This window comes from Oryctolagus cuniculus, chromosome 16, assembly GCF_964237555.1.
Source record: "Oryctolagus cuniculus chromosome 16, mOryCun1.1, whole genome shotgun sequence".
NCBI lineage: Eukaryota > Metazoa > Chordata > Mammalia > Lagomorpha > Leporidae > Oryctolagus > Oryctolagus cuniculus.
Genome location: NC_091447.1, coordinates 38,216,549 through 38,235,495, shown reverse-complemented (window position 1 = coordinate 38,235,495; position 18,947 = coordinate 38,216,549). Strand labels below are relative to the sequence as shown.

Here is an 18,947-nt window from a genome sequence, read left to right as displayed (position 1 = left end):
TAAAAAAAAAATCCAGTCATTTACAATAAAATGGATGAAACTGGAAAACATAATTAGTGAAATAAGCCAGTGCCAAAGGGACAAATACCATATGTTCTCCCTGACCTGGGCTAGCTAATAGAGCACCTAAAAGGCAATCTACAGAAGTGAAATTGACACTTTGAGAGCAATGAATTTTTTTCATACTATTTGTTGAACTCTTTACTTAACATAAATTTAATCATATGTGTATAAAGTTAAGTGAAAATAGATCTTAGTAAAAATTAAGAACAGGAATAGGAGAGGGATGAGGAAGAGGGGTGGGAGGGCAGATATAGCAGGAAGAAGCACTTGTTCTTAAAGTTGTAATTATGAAATGTATGAAATTTCTATTCCTTAAATAAAAAGTTTCTGGGGAAAAAATAAAAACATTTTTAAAAGATAAGGCAGAGGGCCAGCGCCATGGCTCACTAGGCTAATCCTCCGCCTTGCGGCGCTGGCACACCAGGTTCTAGTCCTGGTTGGGGTGCCGGATTCTGTCCCGGTTGCCCTTCTTCCAGGCCAGCTCTCTGCTGTGGCCAGGGAGTGCAGTGGAGGATGGCCCAAGTCCTTGGGCCCTGCACCCCATGGGAGACCAGGAGAAGCACCTGGCTCCTGCCATCGGATCAGCACGGTGCGCCGGCCACAGCGCACCGGCCACAGCGGCCATTGGAGGGTGAACCAACGGCAAAGGAAGACCTTTCTCTCTGTCTCTCTCTCTCACTGTCTACTCTGCCTGTCAAAAAAAAAAAAAGATAAGGCAGAGAATTCTTCAGAAATATTAGAAGTTAGTCTACAGAATCAGGAATCTTAAGGAGTAAAAATAAAAAGAAATCTGTACCTAAACACATAAGACTGCAAAAAAATAAAAAAACAAAAAAAAACAAAAAACAAAAGAAAGGGAGTGAGAGAGAGATCTTCAGATGCCATTGGAAATGAATAAATTACTAATGAGGGGAATAGATTTTCAGGAGACTTCCCAAGAGCAATAAGGAGGCCAATGACAAGAAAGCATTCCATGCACTAGTGCGTCTAGAATTCTATTCTCAGAAAAAATACATTTTAAGAAGATATTGAGCGGCCGGTGCTGCGGCTCACTAGGCTAATCCTCCGCCTAGCGGTGCCGGCACACCGGGTTCTAGTCCCAGTCGGGGCGCCGGATTCTGTCCCGGTTGTTCCTCTTCCAGTCCAGCTCTCTGCTGTGGCCAGGGAGTGCAGTGGAGGATGGCCCAAGTGCTTGGGCCCTGCACCCCATGGGAGACCAGGAGAAGCACCTGGCTCCTGCCATCGGATAGGCGCGGTGCGCCGGCCGCAGCGGCCATTGGAGGGTGAACCAACAGTAAAGGAAGACCTTTCTCTCTGTCTCTGTCTCTCTCTCATTGTCCACTCTGCCTGTAAAAAATAAATAAATAAAATCTTTTAAAAAAAGAGAAAAAGATATTGAGGAAACAGAAATGGAGAGAAGTTGCTGTTGTAAACCTCCACCAAGAAATATTCTGAAGAATGCAGTTGCACAAGAAAGGAGAGTGGTTCTGATCTGAGATGCAAGATGGATTAATTAGAAGGAATCAGAAAATGGATAAATCTAATTATACAGTGACTGCATAGAAATAAAATCTTGAGGGGTCAAAAATTGATTAAAACACCGGCGCCGCGGCTCACTAGGCTAATCCTCTGCCTGTGGTGCCGGCACCCCGGGTTCTAGTCCCAACTGGGGCAGGCACCGGTTCTGTCCCAGTTGCTCCTCTTCCAGTCCAGCTCTCTGCTATGGCCCGGGAGTGCAGTGGAGGATGGCCCAAGTGCTTGGGCCCTGCACCTGCCTGGGAGACCAGGAGGAAGCACCTGGCTCCTGGCTTCAGATCGGCACAGTGCGCCAGCCATGGCAGCCATTTGGGGGGTGAACCAATGGAAGGAAGACCTTTCTCGCTGTCTCTCTCACTGTCTAACTCTGCCTGTCAAAAAAAATTTTTGATTAAAATATCAAACAATAGCACCAAGGTGAGTAAATGGAATTAAAATGTTCTGAATTATTGTGAACCAGAAAGTTGGTACGGTCAATGTAATGACTTTAATTTAGCACACAGAATGAAGGATTGACATCTGGTTCAGTGGTTAAGATGCTATAAGGATGCCCACATCCCACACTGGAGTGCCTGCCACCTTTGCTCCCAATTCCAGGTTCCGGTTGACGCAGTCACTGAGGGCAGTGGTGTTGGATGAAGTACTTGGACGCCTGCCACCCATGTGGGAGCCCAGGATTCACTTCCTGGATCCCAGTTCTGGTCTGGCCAGCTGTTGGGGACATTAGGGAGTAAAGTAAGGGATGGAGTGCATGTTCTCTCTCTCTCTCTCTCTCTCTCTGTCTCTCTGTCTCTCTCGCTTTCTCTGAATAAAAATAAATAAACTTTAAAAAATTTTAAATAATTGCTTTTGAAGAATTTCTCACAAGATGAAAGAAAGATGATCTGGGTCTGTTTTTATGGTCTGCCATTTACAACTACTTAGAAAGCTGTATAAGCTCCATTGTGTTCGGATTCTCTGAGTGACCCTGTTTACAGGTAATTGACTTCATTTGCCCTCACTTCTTATTTGCAACTAGACAAGGAAAAGGAGGATAGAAATGAAAAGTCAACAATCTGAAGTTGTTAAGAAGTCTCCAAGAACAATAAAAATCAGCTCAGATTACTGGGCTCCTCCTCATCAATTTGTCACAGAGCTTTGAACTTCAGAAAAGTATGTCTTTCACGAGCTGACTGGAAGGAAGGTGATAAGCCTTGCAGTACACAACAAGTGTGCAATGACTGCAGCCCCACCCAAAGGCTTCTCATGCAGCCCAGATCCTGCTGTCACTCCTCGTTAAGTCCAGCTTGGCTTCTGGACTTAACTCCTAACTCCTGCCCTTAGATTTTCACAGAACTGCACTTGGGAAAACTAAATGCTTTTTTAATTCTCAGGCTGCATGGAACTCACATCTTAAAATGTCAACTTTTAATTTCAAGATGCAAATTAACATTCCCAGTGACGTTTACCTGTGAAAGGGCCAAGTGGATCAGCTCCTTCCCTCTGAAATCGGCCCTCATACGATTCCTACCTAACTCAGTTTCCTGCAGGAGGCCATGGACAAGGGTGGCAATGGGTGACCCCAGCATATCCTCATCTCTGAACTTCAGCTTCCCAGAACCTACTGGATAGGATGACGAGACCTGAACAAAATAACACGATGCAGGAGTGCATCACAAAGCTCACGGAAAATTGAATTAAAAGTATGAATTCATTCTGATACCAAAGAAAATCCAAAATCCAAGCACAGTTTTTTCATAATAAACTCATAATTTTATTCCTTTGAAGCTCCCACCTATGGCCCTACCTCTCTCCAGGAGTTCAAAGGTGTGAGTAAAAAAGGAACCTCTTATCTTGCTAAAGAGAAGAGGGGAATATTTGTAAGAGGGTGCTCCAAACAGTTTATGGGAAAATTGAATTAAAAGATATGCATATTTTGGTGAAAAAAAAATTGAATCTGTACATAGTTATGTCATTACTTGTATTTTCCATAAACTTTTTTAAAAGATCCCTTGTATTAGTATCTTAACTTCCAAGTCACCATTTATGGATGGGAGAAAGATAATATTCCTTTTATATGTTTTCAGCAGTGAAATTCATGGGATACAAAGATGGTAGAGGCAGCCAAGAGTAATTTTTCCATGTCTTTCACTGGACTTGGTTTTATATGGACACCATCTGTTTCAAGAATGAGAAACAATAAATGCATAGTATCTACAATTTTCTATATTAGACAGAGGAGTGGGTGGGTAGGAGGAAGGGGGAGAGAAGAGAAGAAATTCAGGAATAAAAGGGGGGAGGAAAAGACCAATTTAAACCAGCAGCATGCCCACTATAATTGTAAATTATACTCTTTCTATTATGATGACTTGATGTAGTATATTGTCATTCTACTGCAATTCTTCATATATTTTTCTAACATTCGGTGATATTTAATTTTATTTAAATATTCAATATCAACACATGACATCGACAATGTGTTTATTACCAACTCAGAACTCATTTTGACTTTTCAAATTGATGGAAAATAGTAAAACCTTGAAGTAGGGTCGTGTATTTACTTCAGTAAATGTGATGTCAAAATGTTTTTCCTTTTAGGTTCCCAGCAGTGTAAGGAGTGTGTAGAAGTGAAATCTGTGACAGCTGCTGGTCATGGCAGGGAACAGTGTTCACAGTACACAGGCAAGAATTAAAAGCTGCTAATAATGATGACTTAAGCCCCACCCAATGGAGAACCTAAAGTTTTCATTCCAATTCTGATGTGGGGAACTAGCTCTTTATTTGAAAGACACAGTGACAGAGAGGGGAGAGGGGAAAAGGGGGAGGAGGGAGGGAGAAAAAGATCTTCTGTCCACTGATTCACCACTAAAACGACCGCAACAGCCAGGATCTGCAGGATGAAGCCAGGGGCCAGAAATTCCTTGCAGGTCTCCCACATGGGTGCAGGGACTCGGGACTTGAAGTGTCACCTGCTGCTTCCCAGGAGTATTATAAGGGAGCTAGATCAGAAGCTGAGGAGCTGGGATGCAAACCAGCACTCTCATATGGAATGCAGGTGTCTCCGTAGTAGCTTAACCCAATGTTGCCACAACTCCTGCCCCAGCATTGGCTAATTAAAAAGGAAACTTCGGGGGCACATGCGTAAGTTACCACTTGAGTTGCCCACATCCCAGATTGTCATGCCTTGTTCAAGTCCCAGCTACTCCACTTCCAATCTTGCTTCCTGCTAATGTCACACCCTGAGATGAAGGCTCAAGAAGTGGGGTCCCTGCCACCCACATGGAAGATCTGGATTGAGTTCCTGGCTCCAGCTTGGCCCAGCCCCAGCTGTTGCAGGCATTTGGGAAGTGAACCAATAGATGGACAATCACTCTCTGTCTCTCTCTGCCTTTCAAATAAAAAATGAAAAACATTTTTTTTAAAAAAAGGAAAATTTAACATTGAGAGAGGAGAGCACCCTGCCATAATATCAGATTCAGAAATTTACAAAAGCAAGAACCATTCTTTTTCCTAACTGGCATGAAGGGATCAAAGTATCTCGACCCAGGAGGAAAATGAAAGCAAGAAAGCGGCCTCCGACCAGCCCCACTTAATAAATGCAAATAATTCCCGATGGGTGAGACCTGTGCACAGAATACTGTGGACTCAGTGCTTTCGGCTTTCATTTATGACCCCTGCAATTGTTTTCAATTTGATTTTAAAGATAATAAAAGGCGTAAAGACTTGGGGATGCCTTCTGTTTTAAACTGGGCTTGTGCAACTTTGCAGGATCAGTGTTCAGTCCCAGCCTTAATCTGTCACGGTCATTTTGGCAGGTATAATCCCAAAGCACCAAACTTTAAAAGTTGAAACCTCTCATGTGGTTTTGACATCTCCAGGTACAGCAATCGTGTGTGCACTTGAAAATTATAATAAGTGATAAGTATCAAACACTAACTCAAACAAAGTTTCTGGCATAAGCACACACACGATCTACTTGCTATGCTATTAGCTACATGACTTAGCATTTCTATTTAACTTCTGAGGTGTGTTCAAATTGAATGCAGTGATTGTACTATTACCAAAGTTAGCTTTGTTTTAATTTTTTGTGTTGGTGCTTGTTTGCAGCCGAGAGAAGAAAGAAAATGTTCAATTCGAACACCAGGAACCTGTAATATTAGTGTGTTTGTGAGTGTGTGTATGTGTGTGCGTATGCACATGTGTGTGCTACTCCCTTAATATCATCATCTGGCACAGTTATGAATTTAGAAGACTAAAAAATCCCGATGTCCACGCTTCTTAACCCCTTTGCAGTGTTTGCAACTTAGTATACATCAAACTACCGCGACATTTTTTTCCCTTAAGGCAATTACATTACTAAATAAATCATTTCCATGTGGCCTTTAAGGGTGCAATTTTCCATGCTGTAATGGGTCCATTCTAACCACAAATCTAGTCAAATGGATTCTGCAAACGCTTTCAAAGCAATCAGGCCACAGGTAGGAGAAGGCTGGCAGGCTCTGTGTGCGAGCCCTGCCACAGAATCCTGACAGTCCAAGCCGTAGCCTTTCAGGTGGATGGACACCAGAGGTAGCAAAAATGCCCGATTCAACAAAAAGAGCTCTTGGAGTTTACGGAAGCTTGGTGATTTTAGCACAGATCTACTTAAGAAATGACATTCCATGAAGACTTTGAACCAAGAATGGTACAAACTTCTGGGGTCTGCCCTGAATCCGTAGATCAGAGTGCTGTCTCCTCTCCCTCTTTGTCTCCTGAAACCTGCCTTTTCTGCCAGCTTTGCTCCCTCCTAGGATGTCCTCCCTCTCTCCCTCCCTCCCTCCCTCCCTCCCTCCACTCCTCGCCCCTCCTCTCTCTGTGCACATGCCTTGGAACCACAGGTCTCCAGCCGGATGGTCAGTGTCCCCCCTGCTCTGAGCCTGGCTTTGTCATAGGCTCCAGTGAGCATTTCCTGGTCCTTTGAACCCATGCCTCCTCCAGTTCTTTGGCTGGGACTTAGCCTATCTACTCACGTAGCTTCTCAATTATCCACTGGTACTCTTGAAGCTGCTTGAAATAAGTACGACTATGAAGGGCCTTCAAGTGTTCTTTTGGGATAGGATGAACGCAATGACAGGGCTGAACACAGTGCTTACAGTCCCAGGTAGCTCTACCCCATAGCGTCAGGAGAAGACGGGTATTCTGGAAGCTGCCATGGAAACCACCTAAGTTTTTGACTCTCTTCCCGAAGCACCAGCATACTTCAAAGAAACAACGTTCATTTCTCCATCTTTGCTAGAAATGAACTACGTCAAGTGTGGCATATTTACCAGTTCTTCACCAGCCCAAGCTGTTTACTTCCTGGGCCCACAGTCAGACTACATTTCCCAGCCTTCCCTGCAATTAAATAGCGCCTTGCAGCTACTTCTCACTGATGCAGTGAGTGGTCAAGACTTGCAGATCACTAGGCTAATCTTCCGCCTTGCGGCGCCGGCACACCGGGTTCTAGTCCCGGTCAGGGCGCCGGATTCTGTCCCGGTTGTCCCTCTTCCAGGCCAGCTCTCTGCTGTGGCCAGGGAGTGCAGTGGAGGATGGCCCAAGTGCTTGGGCCCTGCACCCCATGGGAGACCAGGAGAAGCACCTGACTCCTGCCATCGGATCAGCGCAGCGCACCGGCTGCGGCGGCCATTGGAGGGTGAACCAACAGCAAAAAGGAAGAACTTTCTCTCTGTCTCTCTCTCTCACTGTCCACTCTGCCTGTCAAAAAAAAAAAAAAAAAAAAAAAAGACTTGCAGAAGCAGGTGTGCCCCTCCTGCACACTCCCTCCTGATGCTAAGTGCAAGCAGCAAAGACGCCCCGCAGAGGGAAGGAACCGTCAAAGGAAACAAGGTTCTCTGTAATTCTGTGTGGAAGAAAACTACCCACCAACAAGGAACACCCATCCTGGGCTATTATAGAGCAAAAAATTCTAGTGAGTTTTTTACACTTTGGGGTTCTATGAGGGAGCTTCAGAAAGTTCATGGAAATGTGGAATTAAAAGATAATGCAGGGGCCAGCACTGTGGCATAGTGGGCTAAGCCTCCGTCTGTGGTTCCAGAATCCTGTATGGGTGCTGGTTCACGTCCCAGCTGCTCCTCTTCCAATCCTGCTCTCTGCTTATGCATGGCAAAGTCGTGGAAGATGGCCCAGGTCCTTGGGCCCCTGTACCCTCGTGGGAGACCTAGAAGAAGCTCCTGGCTTCTGGCTTTGGATTGGCTCAGCTCCAGCTGTTGCAGCCTTTTGGGGGTGAACCAGTAGAAAGAAGACCTTTCTCTGTGTCTCTCCCTCTCTCTGTCTGTAACTCCACCTTTCAAATAAATAAAATCTTTTTAAAAAATAAAAGATAAAAGATAATGCAGACAACTCACATTTGGTACTGAAACCAGACTTCCACTAAGTAACACAAACAATATATTATGTTTTAAAGTATTAAATCACTTGGATGTCAAAATTATAGGGCTTATTCCTATAAAATACAACAAGAACTAAGGAAAGAGAAGGGAAGCAGGAAGGAATAATAATAACTGCAAACATTTACCACACATGTATTAAATGCATTGCAATACTATCTCACTTAAGTTCAATTATTCCTCCCAACAACTTCAGGAAATGGTACTGTTATTATTGCCATTACTCAGATGAGGAAACTGGGGCATAGCTACAGTCCTCAGAAATAGAAAAGTCTTGATTCAAATCCCTTGTGTCCTAAGCCCAAGCTCAGGTTGAGTATCCACAACTGTGGACTAGACACTTTTGACAACTTTAGCTTCACAGCAGTTTGTAAAATGGGCCTTGTTATCCCTGTGTTAAAGATGAGTAGCCTGAGCCGTGGCACAGCAGGCTAAGCCTCTGCCTGCAGTGCATGGCACCGGTCCATGTTCCGGCTGCTCCTCTTCCAATTCAGTGCTCTGCTTCTGGCCTGGGAAAGTGGTGGAAGATGGCCCACCTGCTTGGGCCCTGTACCCACGTGGGAGATATGGAAGAAGCTCCCGGCCTCAGATCAGCTCAGGTCTAGCCATTGCAGCCATTTGGGGAGTGAACCAGTGGATGGAAGACCTTTCTCTCTGTCTCTCCTTCTCTATCTCTGTAACTCTACATGTCAAATAAATAATATCCTTAAAAAAAAAAAGATAAGTGGCCTGAGATTACTTGGAAACTAATTTTTCCAAGGTTACACAACTAGAAAGAATCACAACTCAGATTCAGGCCAAGGCCAAGGTCAGAGCAGCTCCAAGACTCATTCTCCTTCATTTACACCGCTGGGATCAGAACAGAGCGGGGAGAGGTCATGAAACCAACTTTCCTCCCTTGTATAGGAGCCAGATGTCTAGACTGATCTGTAGCTGTATGATCGCATAATCACAGCCATTATTACTATTTGTCACCTTGGGAGTCACTAGGACTGTTATTAGATATGCTCACTAGTTTCCCCTGAATGTCATGAAGTCTATTTTTTTCTTTTTTAAAAAATATTTATTTATTTGAGAAGTAGAGTTACAGACAGAGAGACAGACAGAGAGACAGAGAGAGATCATCCATCTGTTGGTTCAGTCCACAAATGGTCCCAATGGCCAGAGCTGGACCAATCAGAAGCCAGGAGCCAGGAGCTTCTTCTGGGTCTTCCATGTGGGTAGCAAGGGCCCAGCATGTCTGCCGCTTTCCCAGGCATATTAGCAGGGAGCTGGATTGGAAGTGGAGCAGCTGGGACCAAACCAGTGCCCATATGGGATGCCAGCACCACAGGTAGCGGCTTTACCTGCTACACCACAGCACTAGCCCTATTTGTTTCTTGACACTGGTAACAAAATGGTCACCCTGTAATGGCCCAACCCTCACCACAGCCTGATGGCATGCCCAGTACTGTCAGCCCTGTCCAGGCTTCAAGGAAGAAAGGAAGCCAGTGCATGGGACTGGTTCTTTCAGTGGATGCAGGGTTTGAGAGTAACAAGAGTTATAGGAAAGCCCCATCCACAGATCTTTCCCAGAAACTCTGTGAAGTCGAGGAAGGCCACCAGGAACCTTGTTTATTGGAGGACCTCCTGCATCTTAGAGAAAAACGACTAGGGGAATGTCTGGGCTGACCAGGACATGGGAACTGACCTGCACAAGGAGGGAGAGAGGTGGGCGCAACCTCTCAGCAGAAATGAAGGCAGGGGAGGACCCATCTCTGTCTGTCCTTGGCTTTTCCACCTGGATGGTCCACCACCTCATTACGTCCCTCCTGCTGGTCTCTGTAAGGGCCGGCCTCACTTAGCTGTTGTTATGTCAAGGAATCCCCCGAGATGCAACTCGATCTCTTCTCCAGCCTGACTTAACCTCTGGCATCGGTGACATAACTAGGCTCGCAGGGAAGCGGTCAGAACTAGACGCTCACAGTGAGACACAAGGGTGGCATCCGATATGAAGCTCCTGTCCTATGCTGTGAACTTGAAAGACAAGGCCATCAGGGATGAATGAGCCACAACCCCTCTCATGCACTTAGCCAATCAAAGCACAGAGGCCGAACAGACTGGTAGCTCCTGCGCACTGCAGAGACAGCAGGGCCACAGGGCCACTGTAGGGGAGCAGCAGGGGGCAGCAAGGGCTCGGGAGACCAGCTTCAAGTAGGGAGCCGCAGTCCCCAGGAGCAGCTTCCAAAAACGGAGTGAGGGAACCCTGCTGAGAAGGAGCTCATGCGCATCGCCACCCAGAATGCAGTGAGCACTTCTAAATCTGGCCACGTCTGCAAAAGACATGAGCATCCTAAAGCCACAGCTGTGGCTGCCACAATGAACTTCCACCTAGAGACAGCCATAGCAACCAAGCCCGGAGAGCCCGTCCGTCCGTGTCAGTCACCGTCCCTGGTGACACCTGTGCCAGCGGCCCGGGATTTCCTGTCATCCTCCCCCCACCAAAAGCCCTGTTCCATCTGAATTTTTTTCTTTTTTTTTTTTCTGGAGTTCAGTATGGTTTTTCAAACTAGATTAGCATTCCCAAATTGTCATTCCTTTCAATTATAAATGTAATTCTTTCAAAACTCTAAGTAAATGCCTTCTTGGATAATGCGGTGTTGAGTTTTCTTCAGATTGGCCGGCAGATCCGCCAGCCAGGGTTGCATGGGATCAGGGCTGCCACTGCAGCAACTCGGGGTCGTCCCAGAGCCCAGGAAAGGCAGGGAGAAGGGGCTCCCAGACAGCCACACACTCCCATGGGAGAGAGGGAAGGGGCGTGGGCAGGGGCACTCTACACGTCCCCATTTCTTCTAATCATGCCCCGCCGCCCCCCCCCCACCCCGTTATAAAGGAGCAGAATGCGTCTTTTAGAACCCGATCATGGTAGGCTGGCGCCGCGGCTCACTAGGCTAATCCTCCGCCTTGCGGCGCCAGCACACCGGGTTCTAGTCCCGGTTGGGGTGCCGGATTCTGTCCCGGTTGCTTCCTCTGCTGTGGCCCAGGAGTGCAGTGGAGGATGGCCCAAGTGCTTGGGCCCTGCACCCCATGGGAGACCAGGAGAAGTACCTGGCTCCTGCCTTCGGATCAGCGCGGTGTGCCGGCCGCAGCACCCCAGCTGCGGCGGCCATTGGAGGGTGAACCAACGACAAAGGAAGGCCTTTCTCTCTCTGTCTCTCTCTCTCACTGTCCACTCTGCCTGTCAAAAAATAAAAAGATAAAATAAAAAAAAGAACCCGATCATGGCACTTCTGTGACCTTAGGATCGAGATCCAACTCTTGATGTGGGGGTCCCACAGCCCTCTGTAAGCCAATTCATTGCATTGTGGCAGCCCGCCTCACTCTCTGGAGCTCGAATCTGAAGACCTTACAACCTATAAACTAGATGGGGACTAAGTTCACCGCTTTGCACTTACCATTTGACAAAATTAGCTGATTACAGCTCTCTGCTGCAGCCTGGGAAAACAGTAGAAGATGGCCCATGTCCTTGTGCCCCTGCACCCACGTGGGAGACCCAGAAGAAGCTCCTGGCTTCTGGCTTCGGATCGGCACAGCTCCAGCCATCTGGGGAGTTGTGGCCATCTGGGGAGTGAACCAGTGGGTGGAAGACCTCTCTCTCTCTGCCTCTCCTTCTCTCTATGTGTAACTCTGACTTTCAAGTAAATAAATCTTTAAAAAAAAAAAATTAGCTGATCGCCCTGACACAGATCTTGCTTTTGTTGGTTGGTTGAAAGACTAACTGAGGCACTATTTTGGCAACAAAGTCAGGTGGGTGCGGAGGCAAATCCCTTCCGTGTCTGCCTCCCCAGCCTTTATTTTCCCCATGGTTGGGATGGCAAAGAGAGGCATGGACACAGGCGGGGGCCCGGTGGCAAAAGTTGCCAGCAAGGATGGCTTCCATCAAAGCCTCCTCACTGGGAGACGCGGGCACAGAAGCAGGTTCCACGGCTCCACGTGGCCTTGAGAAGGGGTGGGAACAACGTCAACAAATGAATGCAAGGAGGATCTCAAAGCACTCTGAGGGACCCCCACCAGCCCCGTTTGCAGTGAGAGGGCTGGAGTCCTGTGGGCAACACTTTTGCTCTTCTGCCTGCTGGATCCGCACAGTGTCACAGGTCACAAGAGGTTTCCTGAGTCAAGGTTCACCTCCAGGTAGCCTGGCGCCTGATGGCCACAGACCCGAGTCGCGGAAGAGCTTATCTCGTCTCTGCTAAGACGTGGCAGTTCCGAATTTGGTTCTTGCCCTGCGTGGACAGGCCCATGACCTGATTTCACTCAGGATGGAGTTTGCGTATGGCATCACCTTGCGGGCACAAGAAAGGGCTGGGAGCCAGGTGAGTCACAGTCGGTAAGGCTTAAATAAATGGAACCCAGGGCACCGCAGGGTGAATGAGGAAGTATTTCCCAGATAACTGAGGGGAGAAAAACTGGACTGAAAGAGGTGGAGGAAATGACCTAGCAGCCCGTGTTGAGCTGAGCTCATGTGGGTGACAAGACCGGCACACTGACGCAGGTTCATTTCTTAAGTAAACGTATGCAAAGCCATGTGCCGACCACTGCCACCTTGGGCTGCAGAACTTAAGGGCAATGTTGCCCATAAGGAAGCCAGGGTTTGCTGTATTTTCCTTTGTTCCTGTTTTATCAACATGCTGCCTGGCCTGTGCCTGGACACTCAGCCCAGCAGGTGAACCTCTGTGACAGCAAACCCCTGCCGAGGGAGCCCCTGGACGTTGCGAGATAGATTGGAGTCTTCACACAGATGCTATGAGTTTTGCTCTTCACTCTAAGCTCGCTCTCTACCCAGGAATAGGGGGTTTAATGTCAACACAGGACTTTTATATTTTTTACCTTGAGCTCCTACGTCTCCTAAGGAATTCTGCTATTCCAAAAAGTGTACTTTGAATGTTGCTACTTTCTTAGAGCCCATGTTGATTATCCACGGCTATCAGATATCAGTCACTCAGTCTCAAAGCTTAATTTGGCAAAAATAAATAGCAGTCCATTTCAGGGAGGGAGGTAGACAAGTGAGCCAGTTTTGTTTTCTTTCAGTCAGCATATTTGAAGTAGGAAAGGGAATGATTTGAAATGGCAAAGTCATCTTTAGATGCCAAAGTTTTGTCTACTGAGATATGAGAGACCACCTTGCGGCTGCTGGGCAGAACTAAAGCAAAATGCAGACGCCTGTGAATTCCCTCTACACAGACTCAGAGCTCAGAGCAGTGTTCCTCGCCTGATGCACCCCGGGCCGTCACCTGGGAGGGCTGAGAGCCGCGTCCTCACACCGCACCCCCTGAGAGTCCTGTGCCATTCCTCCAGGTATCTGAAAGCGAGCGCCAGCTGGTTCTATCAGGAGCTAAGATTGGGAAGCCTGGGGCTATGAATGGAAGCTACGGGTGAGGAAGGTAACATCGGAAGAGCAGGCAGCAGACGTACATCTCCTACTCGGTTTGGAACTCAGGGAGAACAGCAAAGCATGGACGGGTGCAATCGGCCCCCAGTTTGTGTGATGTCAGCATTCGTGAAACTTCTGCACTTAGACTTCACCCTGATGATGTTCCTAAATGCCCACTGCCCTTTTAACTGCGAGGCTCACATTAGACCCAGCTCATAAAAGCCACGTTTGCCATGATTTATCCTTCTCCTCCTCACCCCAGGGAATCCGGAGGGGACTCCATCACAATGATATTCACTTACTTTAATTCCTTGGGATCCATAGCCAGGGGGTCCCGGGGGACCAGGCAAGCCTTTCTGCCCAACGTCACCCTGGTGGAAGATGCGGGGAGACAGAGTAAGAAGAGGGAGGAACAAACACTAAGGATCACTGCTCACCCCCCCCAGTCTGATAAGCCCTCAGCTGCCCTTAAACTAGCTCATATTCCATTCAAAGCAGTGTTTTTGTAAATATTTTAAGCCACAAAATCACCTGCAAACAAAATCTTATATCTAATCCAAATATAAATAAAGAGGTAAGGCAGCACTGCTGGGCCTAAGCAGGAGGAGACACACAGTGTGTCCTCCACTTGGTTTTCTCCGCTCCGCTCCGCTCCACCACAAAGCCTAGGACAGCAGGGCCTCCCTGCGCCAAGTCTGACAACACCGGCACAGGATCCTACGCAGCCTTTGAGTCTTGCTGCATTTCAAGACAGAGTGGCAACTCACTGGGACCTGGAGCTGCAGAGTCAGTGGTTATTAGTGTGATTCACGTTAGATTTTTTAAGATTTTATCATTTATAAAAGAGATGCACAGAGAGAGAGAAAGAGAAAGACACACACACACACACACACAAAGAGAGACAGAGAGAGCTCCCCCTTGTTGGTTCACTCTGCAAATGCCTGCAACAACCAGACAGCCAAAGTGGGGGCCCGGAGCTCAACCCTGGTCTCCCACATGGGTGGCCAGGCCCTGAGTCCTTGCACATCACCACGGCCTCCCAGCATCTGCACTAGCAGGAAGCTTGAAGCAGGGGCTGGAGTACTTCAAGTCCAAGTACTTCAATACAGATGCAGGCATCTCAGCTGAGGGGGCAAATGCCCACTCCAGGTGTCAGAATTTCTTAGGAAATATCTAGATGAAAGCACAAGCTAGCACAGAGGTTCTTAGTCTGTGCTCCTGGGGGACCTCCTGTATCTCGAGGAAAGAGTTCTGTAGTGGAGTAAAATTAGAACACAGTATGAGCTGGCGCAGCGGCTCACTAGGCTAATCCTCCGCCTTGCAGGGCAGCACACCGGGTTCTAGTCCCGGTTGGGGCGCCGGATTCTGTCCCAGTTGCCCCTCTTCCAGGCCAGCTCTCTGCTGTGGCCAGGGAGTGCAGTGGAGGATGGCCCAAGTGCTTAGGCCCTGCACCCCACAGGAGACCAGGATAAGTACCTGGCTCCTGCCATCGGATCAGCGCGGTGTGCCGGCCGCAGGATGAACCAACGGCAAAGGAAGACCTTTCTCTCTGTCTCTCTCTCTCACTGTCCACTCTGCCTGTGACAAAAAAAAAAAAAAAAAAAAAACCACAGTATGTGCCCCCCTCGCACATTCATAGAGTCAAGGCTCTAAGAAAGCCCACAATAGAGAAACTGGTTTATTTCTGTATATCCCAGAAGTTCCTAAAATAATGTTGGATAGAAAAAAAAACTTTGAGGAATGCTAGGTTAACCTAAGTCCTAAGTTACTCTATAAGTTAGCCTGTTTCTTTCCAGTATGAAAAAAAGCACTGTTTTTTTTTCTAATTGTGAGAAAAAATGCTTGCTCATTGTAAAGGCATTTCAAAAACAGACATTAAAATGACATTGAAGAAAAACAGACCCATCCCATCACCCAGTCCTACTGACTACTGACATCTTGGAGAGAGCTTCATCCAGAGTGAACTCTAAGGCTCAAAAATCATCTACTGCCAAAGTGGAGTTGATGGACCAAAAAAAAAAAAAAAAAAAAAAAACAGATAAACTAAAAACCTTGGTAATTCTGGAATTCTCCGTAAAATCTTTGGCTCATGAAGCCTTTTCCCTCTTCTCTCCGAGGATGGGATTCTAAATCATTTCTGAGCATCCTGGGTATGAATGTACCATTTGAAATTTGAATTTGTGATGGATGGCTCATGGACAACTGTTCTCCCCATGACTAGGCCAGAGAGTTCTTTAACTCTCCTTTTGGATAAATTAAAGAAACTATTGCACAAGTAAGTGAACCATGAGAGCAGGCATCTTAAATAGCACTAGCGACACTTTGACCTGGATAATTCTTTGTTATGGGGGCTGTCCTGCACACTGAAAGATGACTGGCAGGGTCCCCAGGCTCCACCCTCTAGATGCCAGTAGCATCCCCTCTTGTGACAGTCAAAAAGGTCTCAGTGCATTGCCAGTTGTCTCCCCAGGACAGGGAGGGGAGGACAAAAGCTCCCTCAGTGAGAAGCACTGGGTTAAAAGAATACACGGATGAAAAGCATCACCACGCTGGGGCAGACAGAAGGAGCAGACATTGACATGAGGGCACAGGGGCAAAGCAGCTCCTCCTTACCTTCAACAAAGACATGAAATCAGACCCTCGGACTGAGGCCCTGACTGGGTGGTACAGCACCGTGCACACAGGTGCTTCAGCTAGGGACTTGGTAAAAGGCACTACAGCCCTTCCGGTCAAAGGGAAGACGTGTCATCTGATGGTGGCACAGCCTCCAGGAAACATTCTGGGTACTCCGCACCCGCTTAACAGAAGCTGTCTTTCTAATTTCTTTGGGGTAAGCAAATGGCTGAATCAACGTAAATGTTCTATTTTACTGAGTGGTCACATGATATGGAAAAATAAGACCCTTCACCAGTAATAATAATACAAGTCAGCACCCGAGTGAACACTTCCTATAAAGCGACTGCTGATCTGGTTGTTCGGGATGCTCTCTCGGACCCTCACAGAGCACAGAACAGTGGACTCACCTTTGGCCCTTGGATTCCTATGCCCCGAGGCCCCGAGGGACCGGGAGGGCCTCTGACCCCGGGCTCTCCCTGAAAAGACACAATGAATGACAATTTACTGATTTTTTAAGAACTTTCTGTTGTGTATTTCACATTCAAACATATTCTCAAAAATGTATTTTAAGTTTGAAATCTCTTGAATTTGACTCCGAAATTTATTCTGTGCATGTGGAATTTTTTATTGCCACTTGTGCCTGTTTCAAACCAACTGGTATGGATCCATTTCAAATCAACTTACCTAATTTCTTGCAACATGAACCTATACATTGTATACATTTTTCAGAACTCCTTTCTCTAGAATTAAGAAGAGTAACTACCACTATTGTGAACAGAATACAAAAGAAGAGAATTAGAATAACCACTAACAGCTATAACTACATCCTGAACTAGTTGCTTCTATAGTTTTATGCAACATGATGATGCTATTTGAATCAGGGACTGACCCTTGATATTTCTGCCACTAGAGTAGTTGAGCTCAGGGTAAATGCTGTAAGGACTTTGCCATTTCTCCAAAGCATGGCAGTCTCATGGCAGGCACCAGCAACAGAAAAGTGGTGGAACCCAAGGCTAAGGATGGCAAGAAGCAAATAAATAAAAACTGAAAAGATGCTAATGATTAAAAACAGACCAGAGGAAGAAGAATCTCTTTGTTAGCCACCTTCTGTATGCCCCAGTCCTTGCTTAGCATGTTCATGTAAGTTGTTTGGCATAACTCAGCATTCACAATAATCCTGCAGTGCTACAACGAGGACTAGTTTATCTAACTTCCCTGAACTTCAGCAAAATCATCACAATATGTAAAAAATAGATAGACACTTCACAGAGACAAGAAATGAAGTGGGACAAAGGGAAGGAGCACTCCTGTCACATCGTCTGACACTGAGTAGGCACTTGGTAAACAGCAGATCCCCGCCTAGCGTTTTATTACAGAGGAAACTGAAGTTTGCCCAAGCCTGCACGGCTAGTAAGAGGCAGAGCTAAGCGGATGTGGTAAAACAAGAACCTTCATCATGGCTGGGGCAGGCCCTTTGGAAAACAGTTCCATGGTTTCTCTAAAAGTTCAACATAAATTTGCCACATGATCCAGCAATTTCACTACTAGGCACATATCCAAGGAAAATAAAAACATATGTCAACACAGCATCTTGCAGAGCAATGTCCTTAACAGTGTTATTCATAATAACCCCACACGGGAAATAGTCTAATACCCATCAGCCGGTGAACAGAGAGACAGAATGTGGTACAGTCAGCATTAAGAAGGCAGAAACTACAGATACGTGCCACAACCTGGAGGAACCTCAGAAACAATGAAGGCAGCCAGATGTGTTATGACTCCATTCAGATGAGATGTTCAGACAAGCTGAATCTACACAGAGAAAATAGAGTAGTGACTGCTGGGGCCAGAGACCGGAACACAGATTAACTACAAATGAGCAGGGGGAATCTCACCGGAGGGGTGAAAATAACTGATTTAAAGTAATGGCCATAGAGCTGGACAAATTTACTCAAAAAACATTAAATAGACTATTTGAAATAGGTGACCCCTATAATATAAAAAATATGCCTCAATAAAGTTATACAATAATAAAACAGAGCTGTGTTTCTTTTTTAAGATTGATTTATTTATTTGAAAGACACAATTACAGAAAGAGAGAAAGACAGAAATCTTCCATCCGCCGGTTCACTCCCCAGATGGCTGCTGTGGCCAGGGCTAGACCAGGCTGAAGCCAGGAATTTCATTCGGGTCTCCCACTTGGGTGCAGGGGCCCAAGGACTTGGGCCATCTTCTGCTGCTCTCCCCAGGCCATTAGCAAGAAGCTGGATTAGAAGTGGAGCAGCCAGGACTTGAACAGGTACCCGTGTGGGGTGCTAGTATTGCAGGTGGTGGCTTAACCCACTGTACCACAACACCAAACCCCAGAGCCAAGTTTTGAATCTACATCTTCCATGATTTTTGGACTTCTAGGTAAAACTACAAAAGTGAGTAAAACTTTTAAACTATATTTAATACTGAATGAATTCTTTTTTAAAAAAAGATTTATTTATTTATTTGAAAGGCAGAGTTACAGAGAGGCAGAGAGAGAGAGAGAGAGATTCTTCCATCTGCCGGTTCACTCTCCAGATGGCCACAATAGCTGGAGCTGAGCTGATCTGAAGTCAGGAGCCAGAAGCTTCTTCCAGGTCTCCCATGCAGGTGCAATTCTTGGCACCAAGAATTGTTTAATGTTTTATCAACAATTTATAATTGTTTGCTTCACCTGCCTACTCCAAGGCCATCCCAGATATGACAGCTTCATTGCTCGGGTTTCTGTTCACCTCTGCCCTTCCCTGTTGAGGTTGGAAAGGGTGTGGCTGACCACCTTGTGCCTCTCGCTGTGATGCCTGGGGAATGCACAACCCCACCTGAGAATCTTCTGGCCAAGGAAACTGGACCTGGATCTGAACAGATCTCGAGATCTCCCAGTTTACAAA

At 46.6% G+C, this 18,947-nt stretch overlaps 1 protein-coding gene across 2 annotated transcripts in view; it reads right to left on the bottom strand.

Moving 5' to 3' along the window:
* The window catches only part of COL28A1 (collagen type XXVIII alpha 1 chain), a 195,040-nt gene that overhangs the window by 55,028 nt on the left and 121,065 nt on the right, over window positions 1–18,947 (bottom strand). For both annotated transcript variants that reach the window (XM_008261700.4, XM_051852947.2), the window contains exons 26-27: window positions 16,437–16,505; window positions 13,716–13,784 (exon numbers count right to left, since the gene is read on the bottom strand). In XM_008261700.4, coding sequence (XP_008259922.3) covers window positions 13,716–13,784; window positions 16,437–16,505 — 138 coding nt within the window. The remainder of the gene's footprint in view (window positions 1–13,715; window positions 13,785–16,436; window positions 16,506–18,947) is intronic.